Source organism: Mustela erminea, chromosome 2 (assembly GCF_009829155.1).
Source record: "Mustela erminea isolate mMusErm1 chromosome 2, mMusErm1.Pri, whole genome shotgun sequence".
Taxonomy (NCBI): Eukaryota; Metazoa; Chordata; class Mammalia; order Carnivora; family Mustelidae; genus Mustela; species Mustela erminea.
Genome location: NC_045615.1, coordinates 136,442,585 through 136,469,250, shown reverse-complemented (window position 1 = coordinate 136,469,250; position 26,666 = coordinate 136,442,585). Strand labels below are relative to the sequence as shown.

Here is a 26,666-nt window from a genome sequence, read left to right as displayed (position 1 = left end):
TATGAAGGAAATTTGGGCCATCATGGAGACAATTTGCAGAGGGTTTAGCAGATATGAGCTGTTTTTAGGGTGAAAAAAGAATCCAAAGGTGTATTAAATATTTTTTGGGAATTGAAGGTATCTAAAGAAGAATGATTTCTAACTTTTATTTGCTCTACTAGATGGATGGAGGTGGTATTTGCTGGTTTAGGAATGGAAGAGCATGGTTGTATACCATTAGCCTATTGATTTTATATTCAAAGATAATTTGAATATCTTAGAGTTTGAATTATCTTAAGAGAGATGCTATGAAGGCATTTTCATGTAGTGCCCTTGAATGAAGACAATGATTTATATTTGGAGATCAAATTTGGGGGATAGCTAATTGCCCATGATAATTAAGCTTGTTTAGGAATAACTAGAGAGCATATAAAGTGAAAATACAAGAAAAAACCTAAGGCATTTAAGAGCTTTTACATTAAGAACCTGTTAGAGGAAGATGGGTTTGTAAAGAAGTAGCCATAGAGATAGAAAGCTAAGGGAATATTCTAGAAGCTAAATGGAAGAGAAAGTTTCCAGAGGAGGATGCATCATTGGTGCTATTTTAGCTGAAAAGTCAAGACAGATGGTTTAAGATGTCCACTTTAGGGACAGAGAGGCCATTAATGACCTTTGTATTACCTATTTAAGTAAAATGATGGGATGGAGACTGGATATAGTGTAAGAAGAATGGATGGTAGCTGAGGAAATGGCCAGGGTTCATTTAGTAGTTGTTTGAAACTGGATCCTGTTTCCTTCCTTCCTTCCTTCTTTTTTATAATTAGTTTTTATTTATTTATTTTTATTTTTTTACATTTATTTATTTATAAATTTGAACTCCAGTGTAGTTAATCTAGTGTTATATTAGTTTCAAGTTTATACTTTAGTGATTCAGCAGTTCCATATATTCAGTGCTCATCAAAATAAGTGTACTCCTCAACCTGATGACCTATTTCACCCATCCTCCCGCCTACCTCCCCTCTAGAAACCATCTGTTTGTTCCTTTTAGTTAAAAGTCTGTTTCTTGGTTAGTCTCAGTCTCCCTTTTTTTCCCTTTTTTCATTTTGTTTTGTTTTTTTCCTTCCAGGTTTTTATATAAATTCCAGTTAGCTAATATCCAGTGTAATATTAGTTTCAGGTGTAGGATTTAGTAATTCATCACTTGCGTCTAGCACCCAGGGCTCATTACAACATGTGCCCTCCTTAATACATCATCATTTAACCCTTTCCCCCCACCTACCGCCCCTCCAGCAGCCCTCAGTGTGTACTCTATAGTTAAGAGGTGTTTGTTTTATGCTTTGTCTTTTTTTTTCCCTCTATGTTCATCTGTTATGTTTCCTAAATTTCACATGAGTGAAGTCATATGGTATTTATCTTTCTTTGAGTGACGTATTTTGCTTAGCATAGTACTCTCTAGCTCTATGCATGCCATTGCAAATGGCAATTCTTAAATTCTACATATGAGTGACATCTTGGAGTATTTCTTGTTCTCTGACTGGCTTATTTTTCTTAGCATTATGTTCTCTGGATCCATCTATGTCATTGCAGATAACAACATTTCATTCTTTTCTGTGGCTTGATAATATTCCACTGTGTGTGTGTGTGTGTGTGTGTGTGTGTGTTATTTCAACCAACAGTACACAAAGGTTCATTTTTCCCCACATCCTCACTAACACTTGTTCTTTCTTTATTTTTTTATTTTAGCCATTCTGAAGTTGGGAGGTGCTATCTCACTGTGGTTTTAATTTGGATGTCCCTGACGAGTAGAACATTTTTTCATGGTTCTGTTGGCCATCTGTATGTCGTCTTTGGAGAAATGTCTGTTCATTCTTAACTGGATTATTTGGATTATTTGTTTTTTTGTGTGTTGACTTGTGTAAGTTCTTTATATATTTTGGTTACTAGCCCTTTATTGTACATATCATTTGCAAATATTTTCTCCCATTCAGTAGGTCGCCTTTTGGTTTTGTTGGTTGTTCCCTTTGCTGTGCTGTGATTTTGAATCTATTTTTATGTAATCCCAAAGTTTATTTTGCTTTTGTTTCTCTTGTCACAGGAGATATATCTAGAAAGAAGTTGCTACAGCTGATGTTGGAGAAAGTAGGATTTTTATGGTTTCAGGTCTTGCATTTAGGTTTATAATTTGTTTTGAGTCTATTTTTGGGTATGGCTTAAGGAAGTGGTCCATTTCATTCTTTTCATGTTGCTGTTCAGTTTTCCCAACATCATTTATTGAAGAGACTTTTTCCAACTGCATATTCTTTCCTCCTTTGTTGAAGATTAATTGATTATATAAATGGGGATTATTTTGCACTTTCTATTCCATTCTGTTGATCTTTGTGTCTGTTTTTTGTGCTAGTACCATACTGTTTTGATTAATAAAGCTTTGTAATAATATCCTAAAGTCTGGAATTGTAATACATCTCTAGTTTTGTTTTTCTTTTTCAAGGTTTCTTCAGAATCTTTTGTAGTTCCATTAAAATTTTGGGATTCTTTATTCTGGTTTTGTGAAAATGCCATTGATAGCTTTTTTTTTTTTAAGATTTTATTTATTTATTTGACAGGCAGAGATTACAAGTAGGCCGAGGGGCAGGCAGGCAGGCAGGCAGGCAGAGAGGCAGGCAGAGAGAGAGGAGGAAGCAGGCTCCCTGCTGAGCAGAGAGCCCGATGCGGGGCTCGATCCCAGGACCCCGGGAACATTACCTGAGCCGAAGGCAGAGGCTTTAACCCACTGAGCCACCCAGGCTCCCCGCCATTGATAGTTTAGTAAGGGTTCCAATAAATGTGTAGATTGCCTTGGGTAATACAGACATTTTATATATTTATTTTTTAATGATATTGTTCATTTTAGCACAAGCAGGGGGTGTGGCAGAGGGAGAAGGAGACTGACATGAGGCTTAATCCCAGGACCCTGGGATCATGACCTGAACTGAAGGCAGAAGCTTAACCAGACTGAGCCACCCAGGTGCCCCAGTATAGACATTTTAACAATATTTGTTGTTCTAATCCGTGAGTGTGGGATGTCTTTCCATTTCTTTGATGTTGTCTCTAATTTCTTTCATCAGTGCTTTATAACATTTAGAGTACAGATTTTTAACCTCCTTGGTTTATTCCTAGGTATTTTATTATTTTTGGTATAATTATAAATGGGACTATTTTCTTAATTTCTTTTTCTGCTGCTTCATTATTAGTATATAGAAATGCAACAAATTTCTATATATTGATGTTGTATCCTGCCACCTTACTGAATTTGTGTATCAGTTATAGTAGTTTTTTTGGTAGAGTCTTTCCAGTATTCTGTATATAGATAGTATCATGTTATCCACAAATAGTGAAAGTTTTACTTGTTCCCTACCAATTTGGATGTCTTTGTTTCTTTCTGTTTTTCTGATTGCCTGTGTCTAGGTCTTCCAGTACTATGTTGGATAAAAGTGATGAAATTGGACATCTTTGTCTTGTTCCTGACCTTAGGGGGAAAGTTGTCAGATTTTCTCCTTTGACTACAGTGTTAGCTTTGGGTTTTTCATGTAAGGACTTTATTATTTTGAGGTATGTTCCCTCTAGACTTACTTTGTTAAAAGTTTTTATCATGAATGGAGTTGTACTTTGTCAAAAACTTTTTTGCATCTATTGAAATGTTACTGTTTTTATCCTTTCTCTTATTGATGGGATGCATCATGTTGATTAATTTGTGAATATTTAACCACCCTTCCATTCTAAGAATAAACCCTGCTTGATCATGGTGATTGATTTTTTTAATGTATTATTGGATTGCATTTGCTAATATTTTGTTGAGGAATTTGCATTTATGTTCATCAGAGATACTGGCCTCTAGTTCTCTTTTTTGTGGTATCTTTATCTGGTTTTGGTTATCAGGGTAATTCTAGACTCAGAATGAATTTTGAAGTTTTCCTTCTTCTGTTTTTTGGGAAAGTGTGAGAAGAATAGATATGAACTCTCCTTTAATATTTGGTAGAATTCCCCCGTGAAGCTGTTGGATCCTGGACTTTTGTTTATTGGGAGTTGTTTGATTACTGATGGTTTCATTGCTGATAATCAGTTTGCCAAATTTTCTGTTCTTCAGCTTGAGTTTTGGTAGGTTACGTATTTTTAGGGATTTATCCATTTCTTCTAGGTTTATCCATTTCTCCTAGGTTGCCCAATTTGTTGGCATATAACTTTTCTTAATATTCTCTTATAATTGTTTTTCTGTAGTGTTGGTTGTTATTGCTCCTCTTTGTTTCTGATTTTATTTTAGTCCTCTCTCTCTATTTTGGATGAGTTGGCTAGAGGTTTATCAGTTTTGTCAATTTATTCAAAGAACCAGCTTTTGGTTTCATTGATCTATTCTATTGTTATTTTAGTTTTCATTTATTTATTTCTGCTATAGTCTTTATTATTTCCTTCCTTCTGCTGTTTAGGGTTTTGCTTGCTGTTCTTTTTCTAGCACCTTTCAGTATAAGGTGGGGTTGTTTATTTCACAAGTGGGATTTATCCATGGTACGCAAGGGTGGTTCAACATTTGCAAATTAATCAATGTGATAGAACAAATCAATAAGAGAAGAGCGAATAACCACATGTTCCTCTCAATTGATGCAGAAAAAGCATTTGACAAGATACAGCATCCGTTCCTAATTAAAACGATTCAAAGTATAGATAGGGATAGAGGGAACATTCCTCAACTTCAGAAAATCTATGAAAAATCCACAGCAAATATCATCTTCAATGGGGAAAAGCTGATAGCCTTCCTTTTGAGAGCAGGAACATGACAAGGATGTCCTCTCTTGCCACTGTTGTTCAACATAGTATTAGAAATCCTAGCAACAGCAATCAGACAACACAAAGAAATAAAAGATATTCAAACTGAAAAAGAAGTCAAACTCTCTCTCTTTGCAGATGACATGATACTTTATACAGAAAACCCAAAAGACTCCATCCCCAAACTACTAGAACTAGTACAATAATTCAGTAATGTGGCAGGTTACAAAATCAATGTACAGTAATCAGTTGCTTTCTTTTATACTAACAATGAAAAATAAGTGAAATTAGAGAATTGATTCCATTTACTATAGCACCAAGAACCATAAGATACCTGGGAATAAACCTAACCAAGAGGTAAAGGATCTGTACTTGAGGAACTACAGAACATTCATGAAAGAAATTGAAGAAGACACAAAATGATGGAAGAACGTTCCATGCTCCTGGATCTGAAAAATAAACATTGTTAAAATGTCTATCCTGCCTAGAGCAATCTATACTTCCAGTGCCATCCCAGTCAAAATTCCACAGGTATTTTTCAAAGAGCTGGAACAAACAATCCTAAAGTTTGTGTGAAACCAGAAGATACCTTGAATTGCTAAGGAAGTGTTGAAAAAGAAAAAAAAAAAACTGGGGGCATCACGTTGCCTGATTTCAAGCTTTGCTACAAAGCTGTGATCACCAAGACAGTGTGGTCCTGGCACAAAAATGGAAACACAGACAAGTGGACAGAGTAGAGACTGGAACAGAGTAGAGAGCCCAGATATGGACCCTCAACTCTATGGTCAAATAACCTTTGACAAAGCAGGAAAAAATATCCAATGGAAAAAAGATAGTCTCTTCAATAAATGGTGCTGGGAAAATTGGAGAGCTATATATAGAAGAATGAAACTCCACTTTTTTCTTATACCATACACAAAGATAAACTTGAAATGGATAAAAGACCTCAATATGAGGCAGGAATCTATCAAAATCCTAGAAGAGAACATAGGCAGTAACCTCTTCGACATTGGCCACAGCAACTTCTTTCAAGACATGTCCCCAGAGGCAAAGAAAATAAAAGAGAAAATGAACTTTTGGGATTTCAAGATCAAAAGTTCCTGCACAGCAAAGGAAACAGTCAACAAAACAAAGAGGCAACCCATAGAATGGGAGAAGATATTCACGAGTGACACTACAGACAAAGGGCTGATATCCAAGATCTATAAAGAACTCCTCAAACTCAACACACACAAAACAGATAATCACGTCAAAAAATTGGCAGAAGACATGAACAGACACTTCTCCAAAGAAAACATACACATGGCTAACAGACACATGAAAAATGTTCATCATCATTAGCTATCAGGGAGATTCAAATCAAAACCACTTTGAGCTACCATCTTACACCAGTTAGAATGGCCAAAATCAACAAGACAGTAAACAACATGTATTGGAGAGGATGTGGAGAAAGGGGAACCCTCTTATTCTGTTGGTGGGAATGCAAGTAGGTGCAGCCACTTTGGAAAACAATGTGGAGATTCCTTAAGAAAGTAAAAATAGAGCTACCCTGTGACCCTTCAATTGCACTGCTGGATATTTACCCCAAATATACAGAAGTAGTGAAAAGAAAGGCCATCTGTAACCTAGTGTTTATTTGAGATGTTTCTTGCTTTTTGAGGTAGGCCTGAATTGTTCTAAACTTCCCTCTTGGAACTGCTTTTGCTCCATCCCAGAGATTTTGGACCATTGTGTTTTCATTTTCATTTCTTTCCATGTAACTTTTGATTTCTTTTTGACTTTTTGATTGACCCATTCATTTTTTGGTAGCATGTTATTTAACCTCCATGTGTTTATGCTCTTTCCAGATTTTTTCTTATGGTTGATTTCCAGTTTTATAGTATTTTGGTTAGAAAAATACACGTGGTATGATTTCAATATTTTTAAATTTGTTGAGACTTGTTTTGTGGCATACTACATGATCTATTCTGGAGAATGTTTGAAATGCACTTGAAAAGAATGTATGTTTTGTTGTTTTGGATAGAATTTTTTGTGTGTCTGTTAAATCCATTTGGTCCAGTGTATCATTCAAAGCTACTGTTTCCTTGTTGATCTGATGATCTAGATGGTTTGTCTGTTGATGTGAGTTATTAAAGTCTCCTACTGTATTGTATTACTTTCAATTATTTCTTTTGTTACTAAATGTTTTATGTATTAAGATGCAACCATGTTGGATGCATAAATACTTAAAACTGTTGTATCTTCTTTGTGGATTTTCCCCATTTTGTTTATACAGTGTCCTCCTTTGTCTCTTGTTACAGTCTTTGTTTTAAAGTCTTCTTTGTCTGATATAAGTATTGCTACCCTGACTTTCCTTTGACATCCATTTGCATGGTAAAATATCCATCCCTTCGTTTCAATCTGCTGCAAGTGTGTGTTCAGGTCTGAAATAAGTCTCTTATAGGCAGCATCAGATAGGTATTATTTATTTATCTGTTCTGCTACCCTGTGTCCTTTGATTGGAGTATTTAGTTCATTTATATTCCCAGTAATTTTGATAGATATGTATTTATTGTCATTTTATTACTTATTCTGTAGTTATTTTTATATTTTTTCTCTGATCCTTCTTTTGCTCTCTTTCATAGTTTGCAGCCATTCTTTAGTATTATATTTTGATTGTTTCTCCTTTATATTTTTCATATCTGTTAAGGTTTTTGATTTGTGTTACCATTAGATTTGTATATAACCTCTTCTGCATATAGCAGTTTATGGTAAGTTGATTGTCAGTTAAGTTTGAACCCATTCTTTATTCTTCTTCTCCCTATATTTTTATTTATTTATTTATTTATTTATTTATTACTTATTTGAGATAGAGAGAGAGTGAGCAAGAAAGCCAGAGTGCAGAGGGAGAGGGAGAAGCAGGCTCCCCGCTGAGCAGGGAACCTGATGTGGGGCTTGATCCCAGAACCTCAGGATCATGACCATAGCCAAAGGCAGATACTCAACCAACAAAGCCACCCAGGAACCCCTCCTCCCCATGGTTTACACATATGGTGTCCTGCTTTACATGTTTTTATTTTGTGAATCCCTTGACTGATTTTTACAGATATACTTATTTTTACTGTTTTTGCATTTCCTACTTTTCATACTCATGGCCTTTCTTTTCCACTCAAAAAGTCCCCTTTAACATTTCTTGTTAGGCTGCTTTCATGGTCAAGAACGCTTTTAGTTTATGTTTGCCTGAGAAACTCTTTATCTCTCCTTATATTCTGAATGATAACCTTGTTGGATAGAGTATTCTTGGCTGCAGGTTTTTTGTTTTGTTTTGTTCTGTTTTGTTGTTGTTGTTGTTGTTTTTTCCCCTTTTAGCACTTTGGGTATATAATGGCATTCCTTTCTGGCTTGCCAAGTCTCTGCTGAAAATCCACGGACAGCTTTATGGGATTTCCCTTGTATGTAACTGTCTTCTTTTCTTTGGCTGCTTTTAAAATTCTCCTTTATCACTCTTTTCTACCATTTTTAATTACTGTGTGTCTTAATATGGACCTCATTGGCTTGATTTTGTTGGGGATCTCTCTGCCTTCTGGGTCTGGATATCTGTTTCCTTCCTCGGATTTGGGAAATTTTTATCTATTATTTATTCAAATAAAATTTCTGCCCCATTTTCTCTCTGCTCTTCTTCAGGATACCTATAATGTGAATGTTATTTTGTTTGATGTAGTCACTGAATTCCCTAAGTCTTTCTAATTTTACCTGTTATTTTTTTGTCTCACAACTCAGCTTGATTACTTTCCATTACTGTGTCTTCCAGGTCAGTAATTCATTCCTCTGCTTCCTCTAGTCTGATATTTATTCCATTTCATGTTCTTTTAATTTTATTTATTGTGTTTTTCATCCCTGGTGGGTTATTTTTTATCTCTTTATTAAGTGTCTCACTGATGTCCTCCACTCTTTTCTCAAGTCCCATGAGTGTCTTTATGATCATTACTTTAAAATCTCTATGAGACATATTGCTTATACCTGTTTGCTTAGGTCTCTTACTGTGGTTTTATCCTATTCTTTCATTTGGGACACATTCCTCTGTCTCTTCATTTTGTCTAACTCTCTGTGTCTTTTGCTTTGTGTTAAAAACTCACTATTTCTCCTGCTATTGAAAGTATTGTCCTTATGAAGAAGAGGTCCTGTGGTACCCTGTAGTGCAGCTGTCCCCTGTTACCCAGGCATAGCATTTCAGGAGGTTTCTCCTGTGTGTATTGTGTGTGACCTCCTGTTGTGTCCTGGCCACTTTTGGTGGCCAGTTTTAACAAGGTGTACCTTAGGCTTCTACAAAGCCCTGCTGCTGCTGTTGCTGGCACAAAGTCCCCACAAAGCACACTGCATGAGAGATGCAGTGCTGCTGAGGTTTGCGCTATCTTCTGAGGGAGGAGGCCACAGCCCCAGGACTAAGGTAAGCATGACTGGAAAGGGCAGGTCTGCCAAAACTCGGGAAAGTAGCTTGGTGTAAGCAAGTTAGATAGTGCATGTCCTTGCAGCAGATGGCCCAGTGTTTATGCTTAGGATTGGGGAGGGAAATGGATCCTGCCAGCTCCTTTATTCCTGAAGGGGTCTTCTTGTGATCCCTGCCTTTCTAGGAGAGGCTCTGAGATGAGTATTTTGCTCTTTCCCCCATATGCCCTGAAACTGCTCCTTCTACATTGTGTCTTCCAGGGATTTTTGTCATGGTGTCTCTTTAAGGGTGGGAATTCAGCTTCCTGTTGCCGTTGGGGCTCTCCCAGAGAAGAGCCCCCTGATTTTTAAAATTCCAGGCTTTATCTCCCAAGGGTTGTAAGAACTTAGGATATTCAGTTGTTCCTGCTTTCAAAGCCAGATGTTATAGGGATTCATCTTTCCCTTGCCAGCTCCCCAAGATGATATTCTGTTTCTTGCCCTTCTTATACCAGTGGCTCCCTCCCTCCTGTCAACTCCCAAGGTGCATTTTGCTTCCTACAGCATCTTCACCCCTTCCTACCCTTTTAGTTGTGGCTTTTTCTCTACCTTTAGTTGTGAAGTTTGTTCTGCCAGTCTTCCAAGTGGTTTCCTGGATTTTTAACACTGATGTAAGTTTATTTAGTTGTATCCATGAAATATGCTGAGCTTAGGGTCCTCTTACTCCATCATCTTCCCAGCCTCCTTGGATCCCTTTTTCCATAGGGCAGTATATCCTTCCATACATTCTCACACTATATACAGTTCACAAAGTATAAACTGATATTTTGGCTTAAAGTGTTTTAATTGTTATTATGGGGCTATTCTTTGCAGTCAAAGAAATGAGTGTTGTATGTAGAGATTCCCAGAATTATCTAGCTGCTGAGTATATGTTTTATTAGTATTTTTGGACTTTGAACAATTATCATTTGTAGGTTCTTAGATAACATGTGACATTGGTTGTAAGCATACTTAAGGAAATACCTTCATAATCTAGCTTAAATTCAATCCCTTAGGAAGCATGGCTACTCTTTATTTCCCAGTATTAACTCCAAAATTTTCTTAGCTATTCTCGATGCCCCTTCAGTGTAAAGTATAAATTATAGATGATCGTCCAACATCATGAACTCAGAAGGTAATGCAGGAAATGGCTTGGATATCATTAATTCTGGACACAATTAGATGCTGATTATCTTAACTCTGATTGTTTTGTATCTGTTCAAAGTTATAAATTGCCAACATTTATTTTTAAAGAAGTTTTTCAGGCTTATTTCTTATTATTTTGTAGTAACATTAAAAGCAAATTTTTATGATGATTATGATATGTTCAATCAAGATGAAAATGTATTATAGAATTGGCAAACAGCCTGAGTATTTATTTCAGTGTGATGCTTGTGTGCAACTGTTACATGTTCTATTGTTTTGAATTTGACATTAGAGGAGACTCTCTTGATTTATATATGTTTGGACTGGAAGGCTAAACATATATAAATATTTAGAGGAGAAATATTTGAAAACTAAATTTTAGCGTTGATAGTTGGAGAAAAACCCTTAATAAATCTCTCCACCCCCATTCTTTTCATCTGGTTGAGCCTATTTAACAATTTAGCTCACCTACTATTAATTAAGGAGGCTCTTCATGAGCTCTTTGGATGGGGAAGTTACCTCTTATTTATGATGGCATAGTATCCTGATCATATCTGTTATAACACTTTTCACATTGAAACCTTATGATTATCTGTCTGTTATAACTGAGCATTCCTGAAAGAATGGGCCATACTTATCCATTTATGTAACATCGGTGTTTAGCAGGCTATAGTTAAATAAGAGAAACTGAGTTGAATCATATTTAAACAATAAAATAACCTCAATATTATTTAGGGTTTCTAGAGGATCTTTTATTATGCAAAAAACTCAAAAGAGCAACTTTCAGTTCTAGAAATAAATAGGAAGAAGAATATATATGTACCCATTCTCACATAGTTGTAATTCCTCCTAACATTGACTTCTCTGGGCCTGTGCAGTACATTTTTTTAAAGCTTTTTTTTTTTTTTTTTCTGTTTTGTTTTGTTTTGTTTTAATTTTTATTTATTTTTTAAATTTCTTTTCAGTGTTCCGGAATTCATTTTTTATGCACCACATCTAGTGCTGCATGCAATACGTGCCCTCCACAATACCCACCACCAGAGTCCACAGTCTCATGGTTCATCTCCACCTCCAATTTCCCCCAACTCCCTTCTATCCATCTCCCCATGAAGCTTTTAATACAGAAACAAAATAAAAATAGAAGAAACTAGAGAGAATATAATCCACTGGTCCCTATCACTTAATGAATGAATCTATGTTTTTACCCGTACCCTTGATGGACCTCTGGGACCTCAGTTTGGATCAAATTTTTCTTCCAGTATAGTGGACTTTTTTTTTTTTCTTTCACATTCAGTATGCATTCCTCCTCCTCCTTTTAACAGTGTCCTATTGCTCTTAGGAAGCCATCTATCACCCATTCTCAGCCAGTGTCCTGATTCTAAGAAGGTCAAAGGATTCAGGTTCCTCACCTATGTCTATATTTAGATCTTTGTGCCTTTTTCAAAACTAGCTTGCATTAGAAAAATACATACATGAGTTTGGTTCTCCACCTCTCCTTCAAACAGAATATGGATCTAGGAAAGAGTAGCTAAAGTTAAATATTTACTATCCCTTCCCCACCCTCCTATTTATATCCATGTTCTTCCTCAACATGTTTGTAATATCAGCTCATGAATGTCCAATCATCAATTACTGCAGATATTAAAAAACAATTTAAAGTGATGTCTGTGTCATTTAGATGTTATGATTTGGATTTAATAAATGTGATAAAATACATTATATAAAGAAACCCATAGTTCCATCATCGGTAGTGAGTGTAAGCTGTATAAATTAGATATGTAATCAAAATTATGGCCTAGTTGCATAGAAATCTTACTTTTCCAATTAACAAATATGCAAATGGTTTATTATGCTAATTTAGTTTAGAATGCCATTATCTGTGACATTTTAGACTCCATTAGATTAACAAAAGAGAAACTGAAAGTAACCTCTTTGAAACTAGAATTCTAATTGAAAGTTTTAGGATTTCAAAACAAAAATCTGTTTTCTGAATTTCTATTGCATGTGTTTACATGGGTAGCGTCTTTAGTGTCCTTCCCTTAGGAACTTAAAAAAAAAAAAACTAAAATGAAATATCAGTTCACTAAAGCAGGATCCCTGCCCCAAGGTTTGGCAAAGTGCATCCTGTCTCACTGTTTTTTTCTGAGGCTTTTACAAGGAAAAAAAATATCAGTTTACCAGAGTTAGCCCTCTGGCCAAAGTCTCTCTCAGTTCCAAGTAATGGATCCTAAATGAAAGAACAAGAAAAGGTAAAATGCCAACATCTTGTTAAAAGTTTTTAAAAAGTTTTCAAAATTTTATGAAAGTGAAAAGAAAAAAAAAAAGTGTACTGAAAGAGAGAACTGGCTTGGAAAAACAACTTGGAAAGTGATCATAGTTACTACTTTAGGGCTGTGAAGTGCTCTTCTCATCAAATGGAATTTCTCCACAAATGCTCCAAAAGTTGCCCAGTTGATGGCAAGAACAAAAGCCTTACTCATAAAGATTTTATTTACAGATATATTTTGAGCAGAATTTAGGAAGGCAGAGATAGTTCAAGTCATAAATTAAAAAATCTGGAGATTTTAAAACAAGGAAAAAAGGATTATTTTGCAATGCTAAATATTTCAGTCTGAATTTGGAATTTGATCTAAATTAACTTCTGGAGTAGACCCTTAATGACCTAATACCAGGTTAGAAATTAAAAACCATTTTCATGAAAAATGGAAGCATTCAGTTAAATGTGTCTTTCAGATTTAATATGTCTTTGACATCTAGAAATTAAAATTTTTAATTTTTACTATTACATATCAGTGACATAATCAGATTAACTGCAGAGATGGCTTGTACATTTTCATCTCAAAATTTAAATGAAAAATTCAGATTAAGCAATGAGAGATTACTGATGCAACTCTAATGGCCAGTGCAGCATCATACAATCTTTGTATTCATAGAGCATTTAATGAATAAAGGTAGAAGTGGAGAGGAGGAAAACATCTACTCAAATATTAAAACTGCAGAAGTTGAATCACATAATGAAAGCTGGAGTTAATTGCTACTATGAGTGCTGTTAAGATACCCTGGGCTTACCATGCACTCTGTGCTTCTTCGGTCATTTATGTTAAAAGTCCCCACAAGGAAGTGGTTTTGTTTGTGAAATGCCTTTTGGAACTATTAAACTATTGGAAATGAGTACAGTGGTGTAACAGCATTGAGAACACAGAGCCATTCTTCGGTGTTCCCTGAAGTGTGTTCTGGAAAACACTAATAATATGGTCCAGGAGAAAAAAAGCATGGCATGTTCAGCTAAGTTTGGAAAGCACCATTCACCATCCCTGTGAGAGAATAGCCATATACATTAGCACAATAAAGGTATGGAAAATGCTTTAATAAAGAAGCATTTGACTTTGTTATCTGCATATTGCCCAAACTTAGATGACTTTGAAACCCTTCTTATTAAATTTTTTATAAACATATAATGTATTATTAGCCCCAGGGGTACAGGTCTGTGAATCATCAGGTTTACACACTTCACAGCACTCACCATAGCACATACCCTCCCCAATGTCAATAACCCTACCACCCTCTCCGGACCCCCCTCCACCCAGCAACCCTCAGTTTGTTTTGTGAGATTTGAATCTCTCATGGTTTGTCTCCCTCCGGATCCCATCTTGTTGAAGCCCTTTTTAAAAGTAACATCTACTAACATCAAATAGAGCTAGGAAAATAGACACATCTTTTGGTGAATATTGATAGTAAGATCACTTTATGATTGAAATCAGCATCAGACTAGTAAAGCTAAGAGATAAATGATGTATTCCATTCACTGGAATGGAATATTTTTCTTTAGAAGTTAAAAAATTAATTCCCACATTCTAGTTTATACTCAAGTTCTGAGATCTCCAGGGGCATGAGGTAGGTATTCAGAGGCTGTCATCTTTAGGTGCCTGTACCAAAGAATTTTGTTCTGCCTCTGTAAAGGTGAGGATTGGATGCAGAAATATGATGACTGCAGAAATAAGAGACTGGCATATTTTGAGACTTTAATTGGATGAATTGTCCAAGTTCAAGTCTTATCATTATTTATTGGAGCATTTGCAGCAATCTTCTGCAAACTTTTCCCTTGTACCAGAGTAATGTCTAAGCTACATGTCTGACCATGTAATTCACACATATGATGTCTTTCAGTGACTCTGTATCATTTTCTCAATAAAATTTTCAAAATTTCTAAAATTTATTACAACCTTGATCATCATCTTTTCCAAGATTAGGTAGGATAAATGCTGTTATTTATCCAGATATTTTGACTTGCTGGTCCACTGAAATAGTCTCTTCTAGCAGGACCTGATTATACAGCAATCCATGAACTATGGAATGTAGTTAATATAAAATCTTTTGAGAGTGACCATGATTGTCCTTTAGCACTTAATACATTGCCTAAAATAACAAGACCACCTGTCTCCAATGTTTGAAATGGATCGAAATGTAAAATTAACATGGACACCCACCTTGAGGAAATTTGATGGCCTTATGAAAGTTTAATGGAAAATAAAATAAGAATTATTTTGCCCAGTCATGGCACTGACTTGCAGTGTGGCATTGAGAAAAGCCCTCAACTTTTCTGTGACTGTTTTGTTCTCTTAAACATAGCTGTTAGAAAGGGGGGAAATGAGTATAGTTGAAAGCACTAAAGATGAAAGACTAAAGAAACTATGATGGGTAGTTAATGAGTCAATCACATTAATGTGATAAAATCCATAAAAGGAAGTCTGAATGAACACTGTGACTATTCTCAGGATAGACTTTATGAATACTTTAGAATTCTATATAGGATAGAAATGGTCTGTTTATTTAGACTTCCCCCCACCATTTTATTTTTTTAATTTAAATTCATTTAGCTAATATACAGTGCATCATTAGTTTTTGATGTAATGTTCAGTGATTCATTAGTTGTGTGTAACACTTATTGCTCATCATATCACGTGCCATCTTTAATGCCTGTCACCCAAGTACCCCATCACCCCATCTACCTCCCATTCTGCAACCCTCAGTTTGTTTCCTGGAGTCTAGAGTCGCTCATGGTTTGTCTCCCTGATTTCTTCCCTTTCAATTATCCCTCCCCGTCCCTATGATCCTCTGTGCAGTTTCTTTAGGCTTTGTGGGAAGAATGTGAGGGGAGTACATACCTTATATCCCTTCACTTTTCAGGCAACATTTGCCATTCGAGGATATCAACTCACAAGATGTCCACTCTGTTACTTCTCCCTCCTCACCTAACAGTCACTACAGTGATCTGCCTCTTAATTTGTTCAGGTAACATCCATTTATGTAATTTTTTAGACTTAATAAAGTGGCATAAACCACAGCCTGTACCATTCATGAGTTCAGTGACTCAGGAGATGATGCCATTACATACGAAATAGAACCATTGTTGAGCATTTCCACCACCAACATTGCTGTTTGCAGGGTTCCCATATTTCCTGTTACAAAAAGGCTGAAGGCTTAAGTAATCATGATGGGAGACACTTTGCACTGTGTACACTTTAATCCTTCCTTGAGCAGCATAGTCTTCTGAGAAATACATAAATGAGCAGAAGACACTGCAGGTTATGTTCATTTTCATTTCAACAGGATTGCCCTTTTTCTTTTTTTATTGTTTCTTACTGTGTGTCAGTATTCTGAAGCTGTAAAAAGAAGAGCAGAAATAAAAGCAGGTGGAAATAAAGGTGTTACAATTGAGCAATGTAGTTAAGGAGCCTCAGCTTCAAAAGTGTATCATTCTTTATACAGCAAAACACCAGTATTAGTAATACTTTTAATGCATCTAAATGCTGCCAAATGTTTCTGTTGACTAGCTTATTCCCAAGGGGTTCCTATAGCTCAGGTCACTCAGGTACTGCTTTTTAAATTACCATGGTGGTGAATTCAATTACTACTGTACTCTTTCAGCGGCCTTAAAGAATAAATGGTCTTCCTAAAATGTTTTTCTCTTTGGAAAGGTCTAGAGTGTTAGGACTGGATGGGACCTTAGAGATTATCTGATTCACTGTTCCACAACCTTGTCTGATGACAAGACTCTTCTGAGAACTCTTTAAAAAGGTACAGATTTTCAGGCTACTCCCCTGGATGCTCTGTTACAGTAAGTTTGACATGGAGTCTAAAATCTACATTTTATAACAAAGATTCCAAATGACTCTTAGCATCAGGCCAGTTTGGAAAAGCCATATTAGTCCCACTTTTTTTTTTTTTTTTTTTTTAGAAATTTTCTAGAAGAGCAAGGGGATGCCCAGATAGATTGATTCTTCTAAGTTGTGTATTACACAACATTTTTAAAAAAAAATTGAGATTAGTTTATGAAAAAATGTTGATACACAGTGTTTATGCAGTCCATGGCAGGGAATGGGAGAATATATTTTCTTCGAATTTAAGCCTTTGTATTAAATAGAACAATGTCATTTAGAGGATTATAGGAGAAGTAACAGGAGACACTTTGCTTTGTATACAACAGTGGTTCTTAACCAGGGATGATTTTACTCATGAAGCGACATTTGAGAATGTCTGGAAATATATTTTTGGTGTCAAAACTGAGGGGAGGAAGGTACTTCTTATGTGTGTGGCACACAGGGGCAAAGATGCTGATAAACACACCGTAATGAACAGAATATCTCCCCACAAGAAAGAATTACTTGGACCAAAATATCAATAGAGTCCAGGTTGGGAAACCATGGTATTCGCTTAATCCCTTCTTGAGCATCATCTTTCTGAGTGATACTTACTAGTAATATTAGGCACACTTGAGAAGTAGGACACAGTTTATAATTTTCTCCCTAAAGTTAAATAGAAAATCTTATATCAAGGCTAAGCAGGATATTTATTGATGTGAGTTATGCTATACTTAGACTGGATAAAGTTGATTTTTTTTTCTTATGACCATACAGTAAATCATTTTAGGATCCCTTCCTTCTTCTATTCAAGTACCTAGACCTTTCTATTCCAGAGCACCCCAATTATGTCTGCTTTGGCCTTGCTTCATTGTGTTCCTAGATCATCCACACTCTAATTCCCTGGGATCAGCTACAAGCTACAGGGTCAATGTTGATTGATTTTTAGCAGAAATAGACAGAATTTTGGTCCAAAATGATAAACCAGAGGCTACATGAATGGACTTACTCGGTTTACTTAGAGTAACTTGTTTTCCACATCAGACTGATTTTCTTTTCCTAATATTTCTCAATTCTAGTTCCTTTCCATCTGTTTGATCAAAGCTTCATATACTCGTCATCATTTTCCTGAACCATTGAAATAAACACTTAATATTGAAATAACCTCCTACCTTTTCTGCAACTTTTGCCATCTTCCTACCCATTTTCCACCTAACGATTATCTTTGTAAAGCACTTTTTCTCCCAGATTTTTCCCCATTCCATCAGTGGTCTTTCCTCTATAAGCATGTTTCTTAAACTTGGGTTACATATGGAATCTTTTTAAAGGGGAAACAAATTCCTTTAGATCACTTGTCCATCTTGAATTACTTTATTTTAAAATCACTTATACATGTGTAAACATAAAACCAAATTTAAGATACAACTATGAAACCAAAACATTTTCAAATTTAAAATAAACCAAGCTATACAACAAAGAAATTCAAAAGTATAATATTAATTCAATATGACCATTAATATTGTCCAGAGTCTGTAACAGTGCTTGCTGTGGCCATGGTTCTTTTACTTTCAGATATGTGTTCTGTATAGTGAGCTGGAGCATGACTCAGTTTGTCAAATTCTTCGTTTTGTCCCTGGCGTGAACACATTATTTATATATGGAAGCTGCCTCCATTCTTTTCCCATTAGTCCAGGATAGATAAATGTTGTACACCAGTACAAGCAAAAAAAAAAAAAAAAAAGTACAGAACAAAGACAAATGCAGGCACCAGTAATTGATAATCTACATCATCCAGGTCTCATATTGTTATCTTATATTTCTTTTTTCTTGTTTTAAATAGATTTTATTTATTTATTGGAGAGAGAGAGAGAGAAAGAGAAAGCATGAGCAGGGATGAAGGGAGAGGGAGAAGCAGACTCCCTGCTGAGTAGGGAGCCCTATGTGGGGCTCAATCCCAGGACTCTGGGATCATGACCTGGGCCGAAGTAGGGTGCTTAACGACTAAGCTACCCAGGTGCCCTGTTACCTTATAGATCTTTAAATTCTGAAAATAAACTGGAGGGGACAGGGGAGGGCTAGTGTGGCAGGGTGATGGACATTGGGGAGGATTTGTGCTATGGCGAGTGCTGTGAATCGTGGAAGGCTGATGATTCACAGACCTGTACCCCTGAAACAAATAATACATTATATGTTAATTTTAAAAAGGTAGAAAAATAAATTGTGAAAGTAAAAACACAAAACTAAGAATTCTCATTATCAGCTCAAGAAAAAGGCTGTGAGTTTGAGTCCTCTTTTCTCATTAGTGAGAAATATTGATTTATAGAATTGAGTCTACATTCCATCGTTAGGCATGCAAAGTCCTCACTGTGCTGCTGTTCTTTCCTCATCCCTCCAGGCTCATCGGTGGGCCTTCACTTCTTCACTTACCACCTAGGGTTACGGAGCTCACCAGTTGCCCTGCCTGCATACTCTTTCAGCTCTCTGTGCCTTTCACTTTTGCTACTTCCTCTACAGTCGGCACTCCCAGGTTTGTTTTTTATATCTTAATCATCCTTCAAAATCTAGCCTAGGTGTCATTTCCTCTATAGCCATTTCTAGAACTCCAGGTTGAAAAATGTAACTCCTCCTGTGGACCAAGGGCACCCTGTGTTCATCTCTAACCGGTCTCCTCCTTTGTAACAGTGGCTTTGTTCATTCCCTCACTCTACAATAAGCTTTTTGAGAGAAGGCTTGGAACCACTGGCACCCAGTCCAGACCCTCACATACCCTAAATAGTCACTCAGTAAATATTTTAGTAAACCACCTCTGGTAACCATATTGGGTTTTTGGTTTTTTTTATTTCCAATAATCAGAATTGAATATACTTTGAAAAATGATAGAAAAATTATAGTTGAAAATGTACTAGATTTGTAAATGATGGGACTGGAATTCACATCTTGCCTGCCATTTATTCTTATGTACAGAATGGAGATAAATAATCACCATTGCACACACTGTTTTTGCAAATGTGCAAAATTCTGGCACAGTGTTTGACAAATAGGCATATAGTCATTTGATATTAGTTTCTTCACTAATTAATATATTACTGTTATTTCTTTTTATGGCCTTTAGTGATTTGAAATTATTTTTGTTAGCCATTAAGTTTCAAATATATATACTTCCTTATTGCACTTAGATTGAAGCCTAGTATTAGTTATTTTCCTAAACTGAGTTTCAACACTGCTATATAAAGGAGATGACACAATCAATTTTTCCTTTTCATCCTCACAAGATACTTCACTCTCTTTAACTATTTATATTTATTCAGAACATATTTCTTTTCTTTTATTGCCACAGGCATGAGAGAACCTCTACTTCGTTCTTATTACCTAGAGAAATCTTTCTTCTTCCATCTCTTTGTGGTCTGTTTTCATCAGAAAGCATCTACTTTGAGAAATATTTTCTTTATCTGCATTGTATTATTGAATTTTTATGCTTTCCTATGGATATTAGAGCCTATTGCTTCAGTTCTTGGAGTAGTAGGCTTAGGTTTATCAATAATATTAAATGTATCATAAAAGTAAGTTATATGGAATTGAACAGTATGGAAAGTTTCTCTAACTCATGGATTCCTAGCTCTTACTTTCTTTTATAAACAGAATAGATATAATGTAGATATGAAAGCAGTTGAGACAGATGTATCTGATGCTAACAAGGAAACACAAAAAGTGTGAAAGACTGCATTTTCTTTATTATGGGATGAAATGCAAGCTACAAACTATAGGAGTTCCTAAAAGAAAATTCTTAATAAAGGATACTTACTGGTACAAGAAAATTCAGGGTCTGTGAAAGAAAAAACCTTCACAGATATGGGGATAACCAAAAGATGAACCAACCTACAAAGCAATGTGATCAGCATCTGTAGAGATAAAGTATCTGAGTTTCAACTTAACATCTTGAGGATAGGAATAATGAAGTCAGTTTGATGTAAAGTAGCAGGCATGCATCAGTGACCCACAAGAAATTCCTGTTATCACAATTTTTCTCTGGTTTTATGTCATCCTATGTGCCACAAGTGTTTCGGAATTGAATTAAAATTGCACCTGTCATACCTTGACCCTTGCACCTTCAGCCTACTTTCTGATTTCAATTCAAATTAAAACCTTAGTGCATTTTGGTGGAGAGATTTTTGACTAACAGGAAAAAACAAAAACAAAAACTATTTAGAACCTCAGAAGAAAGGCATTTGGTTCTGTTTTTTTGTCCTCTTCATCACAATCATGAAGAGTACCACTCTACCATCTGGTCGGAAATAAAAGAGAACCTTAGGGTCTTGTTTTCTAAGTTGGGAATAAAGTCATTTGAGTTGGCAAATTTCAGTGAACAGTTATAAGTTTACAAGTATTGACCTCAGGCATTTTTGTATCCATGTTGCCTGCATTTGGACCACAGTTAACATATGTCATTTTTAGAAACTGAGCACTGTTTGACAGCTTGCACAAAGAAGAGAAATTGACAGAACTCCATGTGTTTCTGCTTCCAGATCTCTTGTTCAATATAACCTTCTGTTTAAAATATAAAATTATTAGGGCTGTTATGACATGTACATTTGATTTCGTGATTTTTTTGACTTGTCCTCGGTGTTCATTTAACTTCTTTAAGGTTACCAGTATTCACTTACATGTCAGATTGCTTTAAAAAAAAATAAAAAACAGGTCTGTGAATCACCAGGTTTACACACTTCACAGCACTCACCAAAGCACATACAGACCTGTACCCCTGGGGATAAAAATATATGTTTATAAAAAATAAAAAATTAATTAAAAAAAAAAAGAAGATGTAAAATACACACACACACACACACACACACAGGAATACTATGCAGCCATCAAAAGAAATGAAATCTTGCCATTTGCAATGACGTGGATGGAACTAGAGGGTATTATGTTGAGGGAAATAAGTCAGTCAGAGAAAGACAATTATCATATGATCTCCCTGATATGAGGAATTTGAGAGACAGGGCAGGGGGTCATTGGGGGGAGGGAAGGAAAAAATGAAACAAGAGGGGATTGGGAGGGAGACAAACCATAAGAGACTCGTAATCTCACAAAACAAACTGAGGGTTGCTGGGGGATGGGCTGTGGAGAGGGTTATGGACATTGGGGAGGATACATGATATGGTGAGTGCTGTGAAGTGTGTAAGCCTGAAAATTTACAGACCTGTACCCTGGGGCAAATAATACATTATTTGTCAATAAAAATAATTAATTTGACAACGAAAAAAAAATAAATAAAAAAAATAAAAAATAAAAAACAAACAAACAAAAAACAACCCGGGGGGCCTGGGTGGCTCAATGGGTTAAAGCCTCTGCCTTCGGCTCAGGTCATGATCCCAGGGTCCTGGGATCGAGCCCCACATCGGGCTCTCTGTTCCTCAGGGAGCCTGCTTCCTCCTCTCTCTCTGCCTGCCTCTCTGCCTACTTGTGATCTCTGTCAAATACATAAATGAAATCTTAAAAAACAAAACAAAACAGTTCTTTCTATGATTTTGTATCAACTATTTTGTATGCAAGGTTACATCCTTTGCTCTTAGAGACCTTAGAGTCTATTGGAGTAGAATATAATCTCTAAAGAAAATGATAAGACAAGCCACAGGCTGAGAGAAAAGTTTTGCAAAAGACCTATCTGATAAAGGACTCTTATGTAGGTTCATTAATTTTAACAAATTTATTAGCCTATTAAAGGAGGGGCAAGCTATGCGTGTGTGGGGTCAGCATGTATATGGGGGCTCTGTATTTTCCACTCACTTTTGCAGTGAACCTAAAACTATTCTAAAATGTTTGTGTAAAAATTTAGGTATCTACATTGAAAAGAATCTGGAAAACGTACTTAATTAGAGTTGAACATTAAGGGGTTCTTTTTTTTTCTGTAAAATGTTGTGTATGATACAAATAAAATAATAATTGGTAAAGTGAAAAAAATAAAGTCTGTTTTTTAAAATGATAAAGCCAATATATCATGTTAAATGTTATGAAACAAGGGTTATAAGAAGAATAGTAGCCCAGAGAAGAGGGGCTTTATTCAACCTAGGGAGATTTGGAGATTTCACAGAAGTGATAACCTTTGGACTGGGATTTAAAAGACAAATAGAATTTTACCTATAGAAAGGTACAAGGCAGGAATTAGAGGTAAGGAAGGAGAAGGGGAGAGGTGAGCAAAGGGGTTAAAAGAGAGGGGGAAAGGAGCAGCAGGAGAAAGTGTGACATACTCTGTGAATGCCTAATAATTCACACGGAAACCTGAGTTTATAGTAGTCACAGGTCATTGGACTTATCGTACATGTTGCAAATTTTCATTCTGTCTGTCATGCTGATGTATGTCATGTCTGACATGTAAGAGTCTAGGGAGCAAGCCATTGGCCGGCAAGCCATTTAGAAGAACAGAAAAGATACTGTGTGCTTACTCTTGTCGTTGTTAGGGGTGATCACATGGAATCTTATGTTACTGAACTCAAATACAGCTGCCCTTCACCTGAAAGTTCATCACTCAAGAGACAGGTTTTCATTGGAAAGAAATTTGAACTTTATTCAGAAAGCTTGGAACCTGAGGAGTAGGTGGACTCTTGTTCAGAAGCCAACTCTGAGGTTTCTGCCTGGCCCAAGGTTTTTTTGTTTGTTTGTTTTGTTTTTTTTATAAACATATATTTTTATCCCCAGGGGTACAGGTCTGTGAATCACCAGGTTTACACACTTCACAGCACTCACCAAAGCTGGCCCAAGGGTTTTTAAAGAGGCTTAGGGTGGTGAGTCAGTAGACGGAATGCAGCGGCCTTCAGTGTTTCTTGATTCATGCAAACTCAATGATGCCAAATATAAAAGTTATCTCATGAGAGGCGGTTGTGCAGGAGGGTCTGGTTCTTGTTTTGGGATGTGCTGGAGTGCTCTGTTCTCTCTGAAAAGAAAGGCACGGTCTACAGATGCACAAAGGGAGGTCCGTAAAGTCATCAGTGTGACTAAAAAAGAAAATAAAATTTTTGTGCTAAAGAACTGCCAGACTAATCAGAAAGCTGAGGTGGTTTCAAACAGACTTACTGGCTTCTGTGACCTAGGAAAGCTCTAGTCCTTTACTCCTCAAGGCCAGCGGTCTGCAAATCTCAAAGAAAGTAAATAGTTCTGTTACACATCATGGATCTTAGATCCACAAATTACGAATGTGGTAACTTGAAGCAAGTGAACCAGTAAGACCCACTCATATACTGTTACACAGCATTCTTTGGAGCTGGGGATTATTGTCTCAGTTTGCCATTGAAGAATCTAAGGCAAAGAGAGGTTAAGTAACTGCCCAGTTTCACACAGCTAATCAGTAGCAGAGCTGAGACTCAAATCCGGGCATTATGGTAGCAAAGTTATATGACTGGTCACACTCTAAGGAGTGGTGTGAGTGAAGCAGTCAAAGGGAGAAACTGAATGTAGATCAGATGTCATTGCTTATCTTTTTGTTTTTCCAGGTCTCTTTGCAAGGCAATAGACCAGCAGCTGTAATCCGCGGCAGTCCTGTCACACCTTCATCATGTTTCCCTTGACCAGAAATGCACTGAATCAGTTCAAGATTCGAAGCATTCAACAACTCATGTCAAGGCAGAGTCACAGAAATCATTCTCAAGATTTCCATGATAGATACGGTAACACTGTATTAGCCAGTGGGACGGCTTTCTGTGTTGTTGCATGGGTGTTCACGGCCACACAGATTGGAATAGAATGGAACCTGTCTCCAGTCGGCAGAGTCACCCCAAAAGAATGGAATGATGAGTAACCATCAAAGTTACTGTAATACAAAATTGTTTCAAAATTAACTTGTCACTTAAGCCCTCTGCTGCTCATTAAATATAGCATAATTGAAGAAATAAAATACATTTGAAACCTTTAAAAAGTTGTTGAAAGTACTCATTATAGTGCCTAGAAGCAAGACAGTAGCAGTGGGTATAGGTTATAGGAGATTATGAATCATAGATATTTGAAAGTAGAATTAATAATGCATGTGTTTTTCTGGCTTGATGATTTACATTAGGTATCCCTTAGTGGGAATACACACGTATGTACCTTACAAATTAGTTTAATTGTTTGGCCGATTCTGTTGAATCTTTCCTTAAAATATATTCATGATAAAAAAAATTCATGATCTTTTTTTCACATCCTTTTATCTTTCCCACCATGATCTGAATCACCATACTCTCACTGGGGTTACTATAAAAACTTTCTCACCAGTTTCCTTGCTTCATCACATAATGTCCCCCCAAACCTGCATCCTGTACTCCACCATACACAACTTTTTTTTTTTTTAACACAGAAGCCAGAATGCTCATTTTATTTTTTTATTTTTTTAAATTTTATTTATTTGACAGGGCCAGAGAGCACAAACTGGGAGAATGGCAGAGGGAGAGGGAGAAGCTGGCTCCCCGCTGAGCGAGAGCCTAATGCAGGGCTCCATCCCAGTACGCTGGGATCATGGTCTGAGCTGAAGGCAAATACTTAACCAGCTCAGCTACCTGGGCACCCCAGAATGATAATTTTAAAACATTCATGATACCACTCCTCTTTTCAAAACCCAGGGACTACGTTCCACTCAGAGCTAACGCCAAAGTCCTTAGAAAGGTACACAGGCCCCTGGATGCTGCACTGGTCAGTTTTATTCTTGCACCAGGACGCGTCCATTTGCTCTTTTCTCTGCTTGCAGTGTATTTAATTCAGATCTTGTATGACTCATTTCATCATACTTTTCAAGGTTTCATTTTTATGTCATATTTTCAGGGGAGGCCTCTGACTACCTTTTTTAAGATTGCAGCCCCTGCTTAGTTCGGGCTTTGTCTGTTCTATTTCCTTGCTTTATTTTTTCCATAGAAATTATCATCATCTGACATAAGATATATTTTGTTTATTGTCTGTGTGCAAAGCTCCATAAAAGTATAGTGTAGAAGCAGGATTTTTCATGACTTATCCCTATAACAGGGCATGATAGATTAGACCTTCAGTAATTATTGGTTGAATTAATATTAGTCTACCAGTAATAAATTTGTTTACCACTGTGGCTTTGCAATGATTATTGGAGAGTATATTGGTTATCTATTGCTATTTTATAAATTACCCTGAAACTCAGTGACTTAAAACAGTTATCATTTATTACCTCACAGTTTCTGTGGGTCAGGAATCTCAGTGCATCTTAGCTGGATATCTCTGGCTCAGGATCTCTCTCTCTTAAAACCTGAGTGTCAGGACAATAATCATTTCAAGTATAACTAGGATAGGATCTATATCCAAACACATATGGCTCTTACTGGCCTTAGGACCTCACTGAATATTGCCTGGAGACATCAGTTCCTTTTGTGTAGTTTTCTCTCTAGAGCAGCTCACAATGTAACAGAATAAAAGATACAGAAGCCAAGGTCTTTTGTAACCTAATCTAGCAAGTGACATTCCATCACCTCTCCAATATTTTGTTCACTAGAAGTGAGACACTAAAGGCTATAAAAAAGGGGAAAGGATTATGCAGGGGCATGTTTACCTCAAGGTAGTCATTAGGGAATACCTATCACAGTTGACACTGGAGACCACATCCTCCTAGATGACTAACCTCCAAATAAATGTATCTCAATGTCAAATATATATTAATACTGTTATTCTGTAGACAAAGGACATTTTGTGTTCCTTCCCAGTTTTACTATGTGAGTTCCTTTAGGGTCCTTCCTAGGTATAGAATTGGTAGTTCTTAGGGAATGCTCATTTTCAGCTTTATCTGTGTTGCTAGATTATTTCCCAGAGTGGTTAAATAGTTTACAGTCTCACCAATAGTGTCTACAATTTCCTTTTATTCCACATCCAAACTCACTCTTAAGAGTTTTCATACATTTTAATATTTGCTGCTTTGGTATGGGTATGAAATAGTAGCTCCTGTTTTAATCTATATTTCTTAAACCTAATTACTGATGAGGTCCAACATCCTGTGTTAGCCTGTGTGTGTGTGTGTGTGTGTGTGTGTGTGTGGTAAAGCCATATAATACAAAATATCAGATTAATTATGGAAATTAGAACTGATGCAATGGTGAGAGCCAGTGGAGGGGTTTTTACAAGGCTGTTGCCTTGCCATCTGGTACTGAGTAAGTTCTCAGTAGAGGAAGAAAGATGGAT

At 36.4% G+C, this 26,666-nt stretch overlaps 1 protein-coding gene across 4 annotated transcripts in view; it reads left to right on the top strand.

Moving 5' to 3' along the window:
• Positions 1–24,422, top strand: part of LOC116585046 (cytochrome c oxidase subunit 7B2, mitochondrial) — a 156,655-nt gene extending 132,233 nt beyond the window's left edge. For 2 of the 4 annotated variants that reach the window (XM_032334216.1, XM_032334217.1), the window contains 2 exons: positions 15,553–15,657; positions 23,993–24,422. In XM_032334216.1, the coding sequence (XP_032190107.1) occupies positions 24,055–24,297 (243 nt within the window). In that variant the 5' untranslated portion in view covers positions 15,553–15,657; positions 23,993–24,054 and the 3' untranslated portion in view covers positions 24,298–24,422. The remainder of the gene's footprint in view (positions 1–15,552; positions 15,658–23,992) is intronic. The other 2 variants (XM_032334215.1, XM_032334218.1) reach the window with 1 other exon arrangement.
• Positions 24,423–26,666: the final 2,244 nt, after the last annotated feature.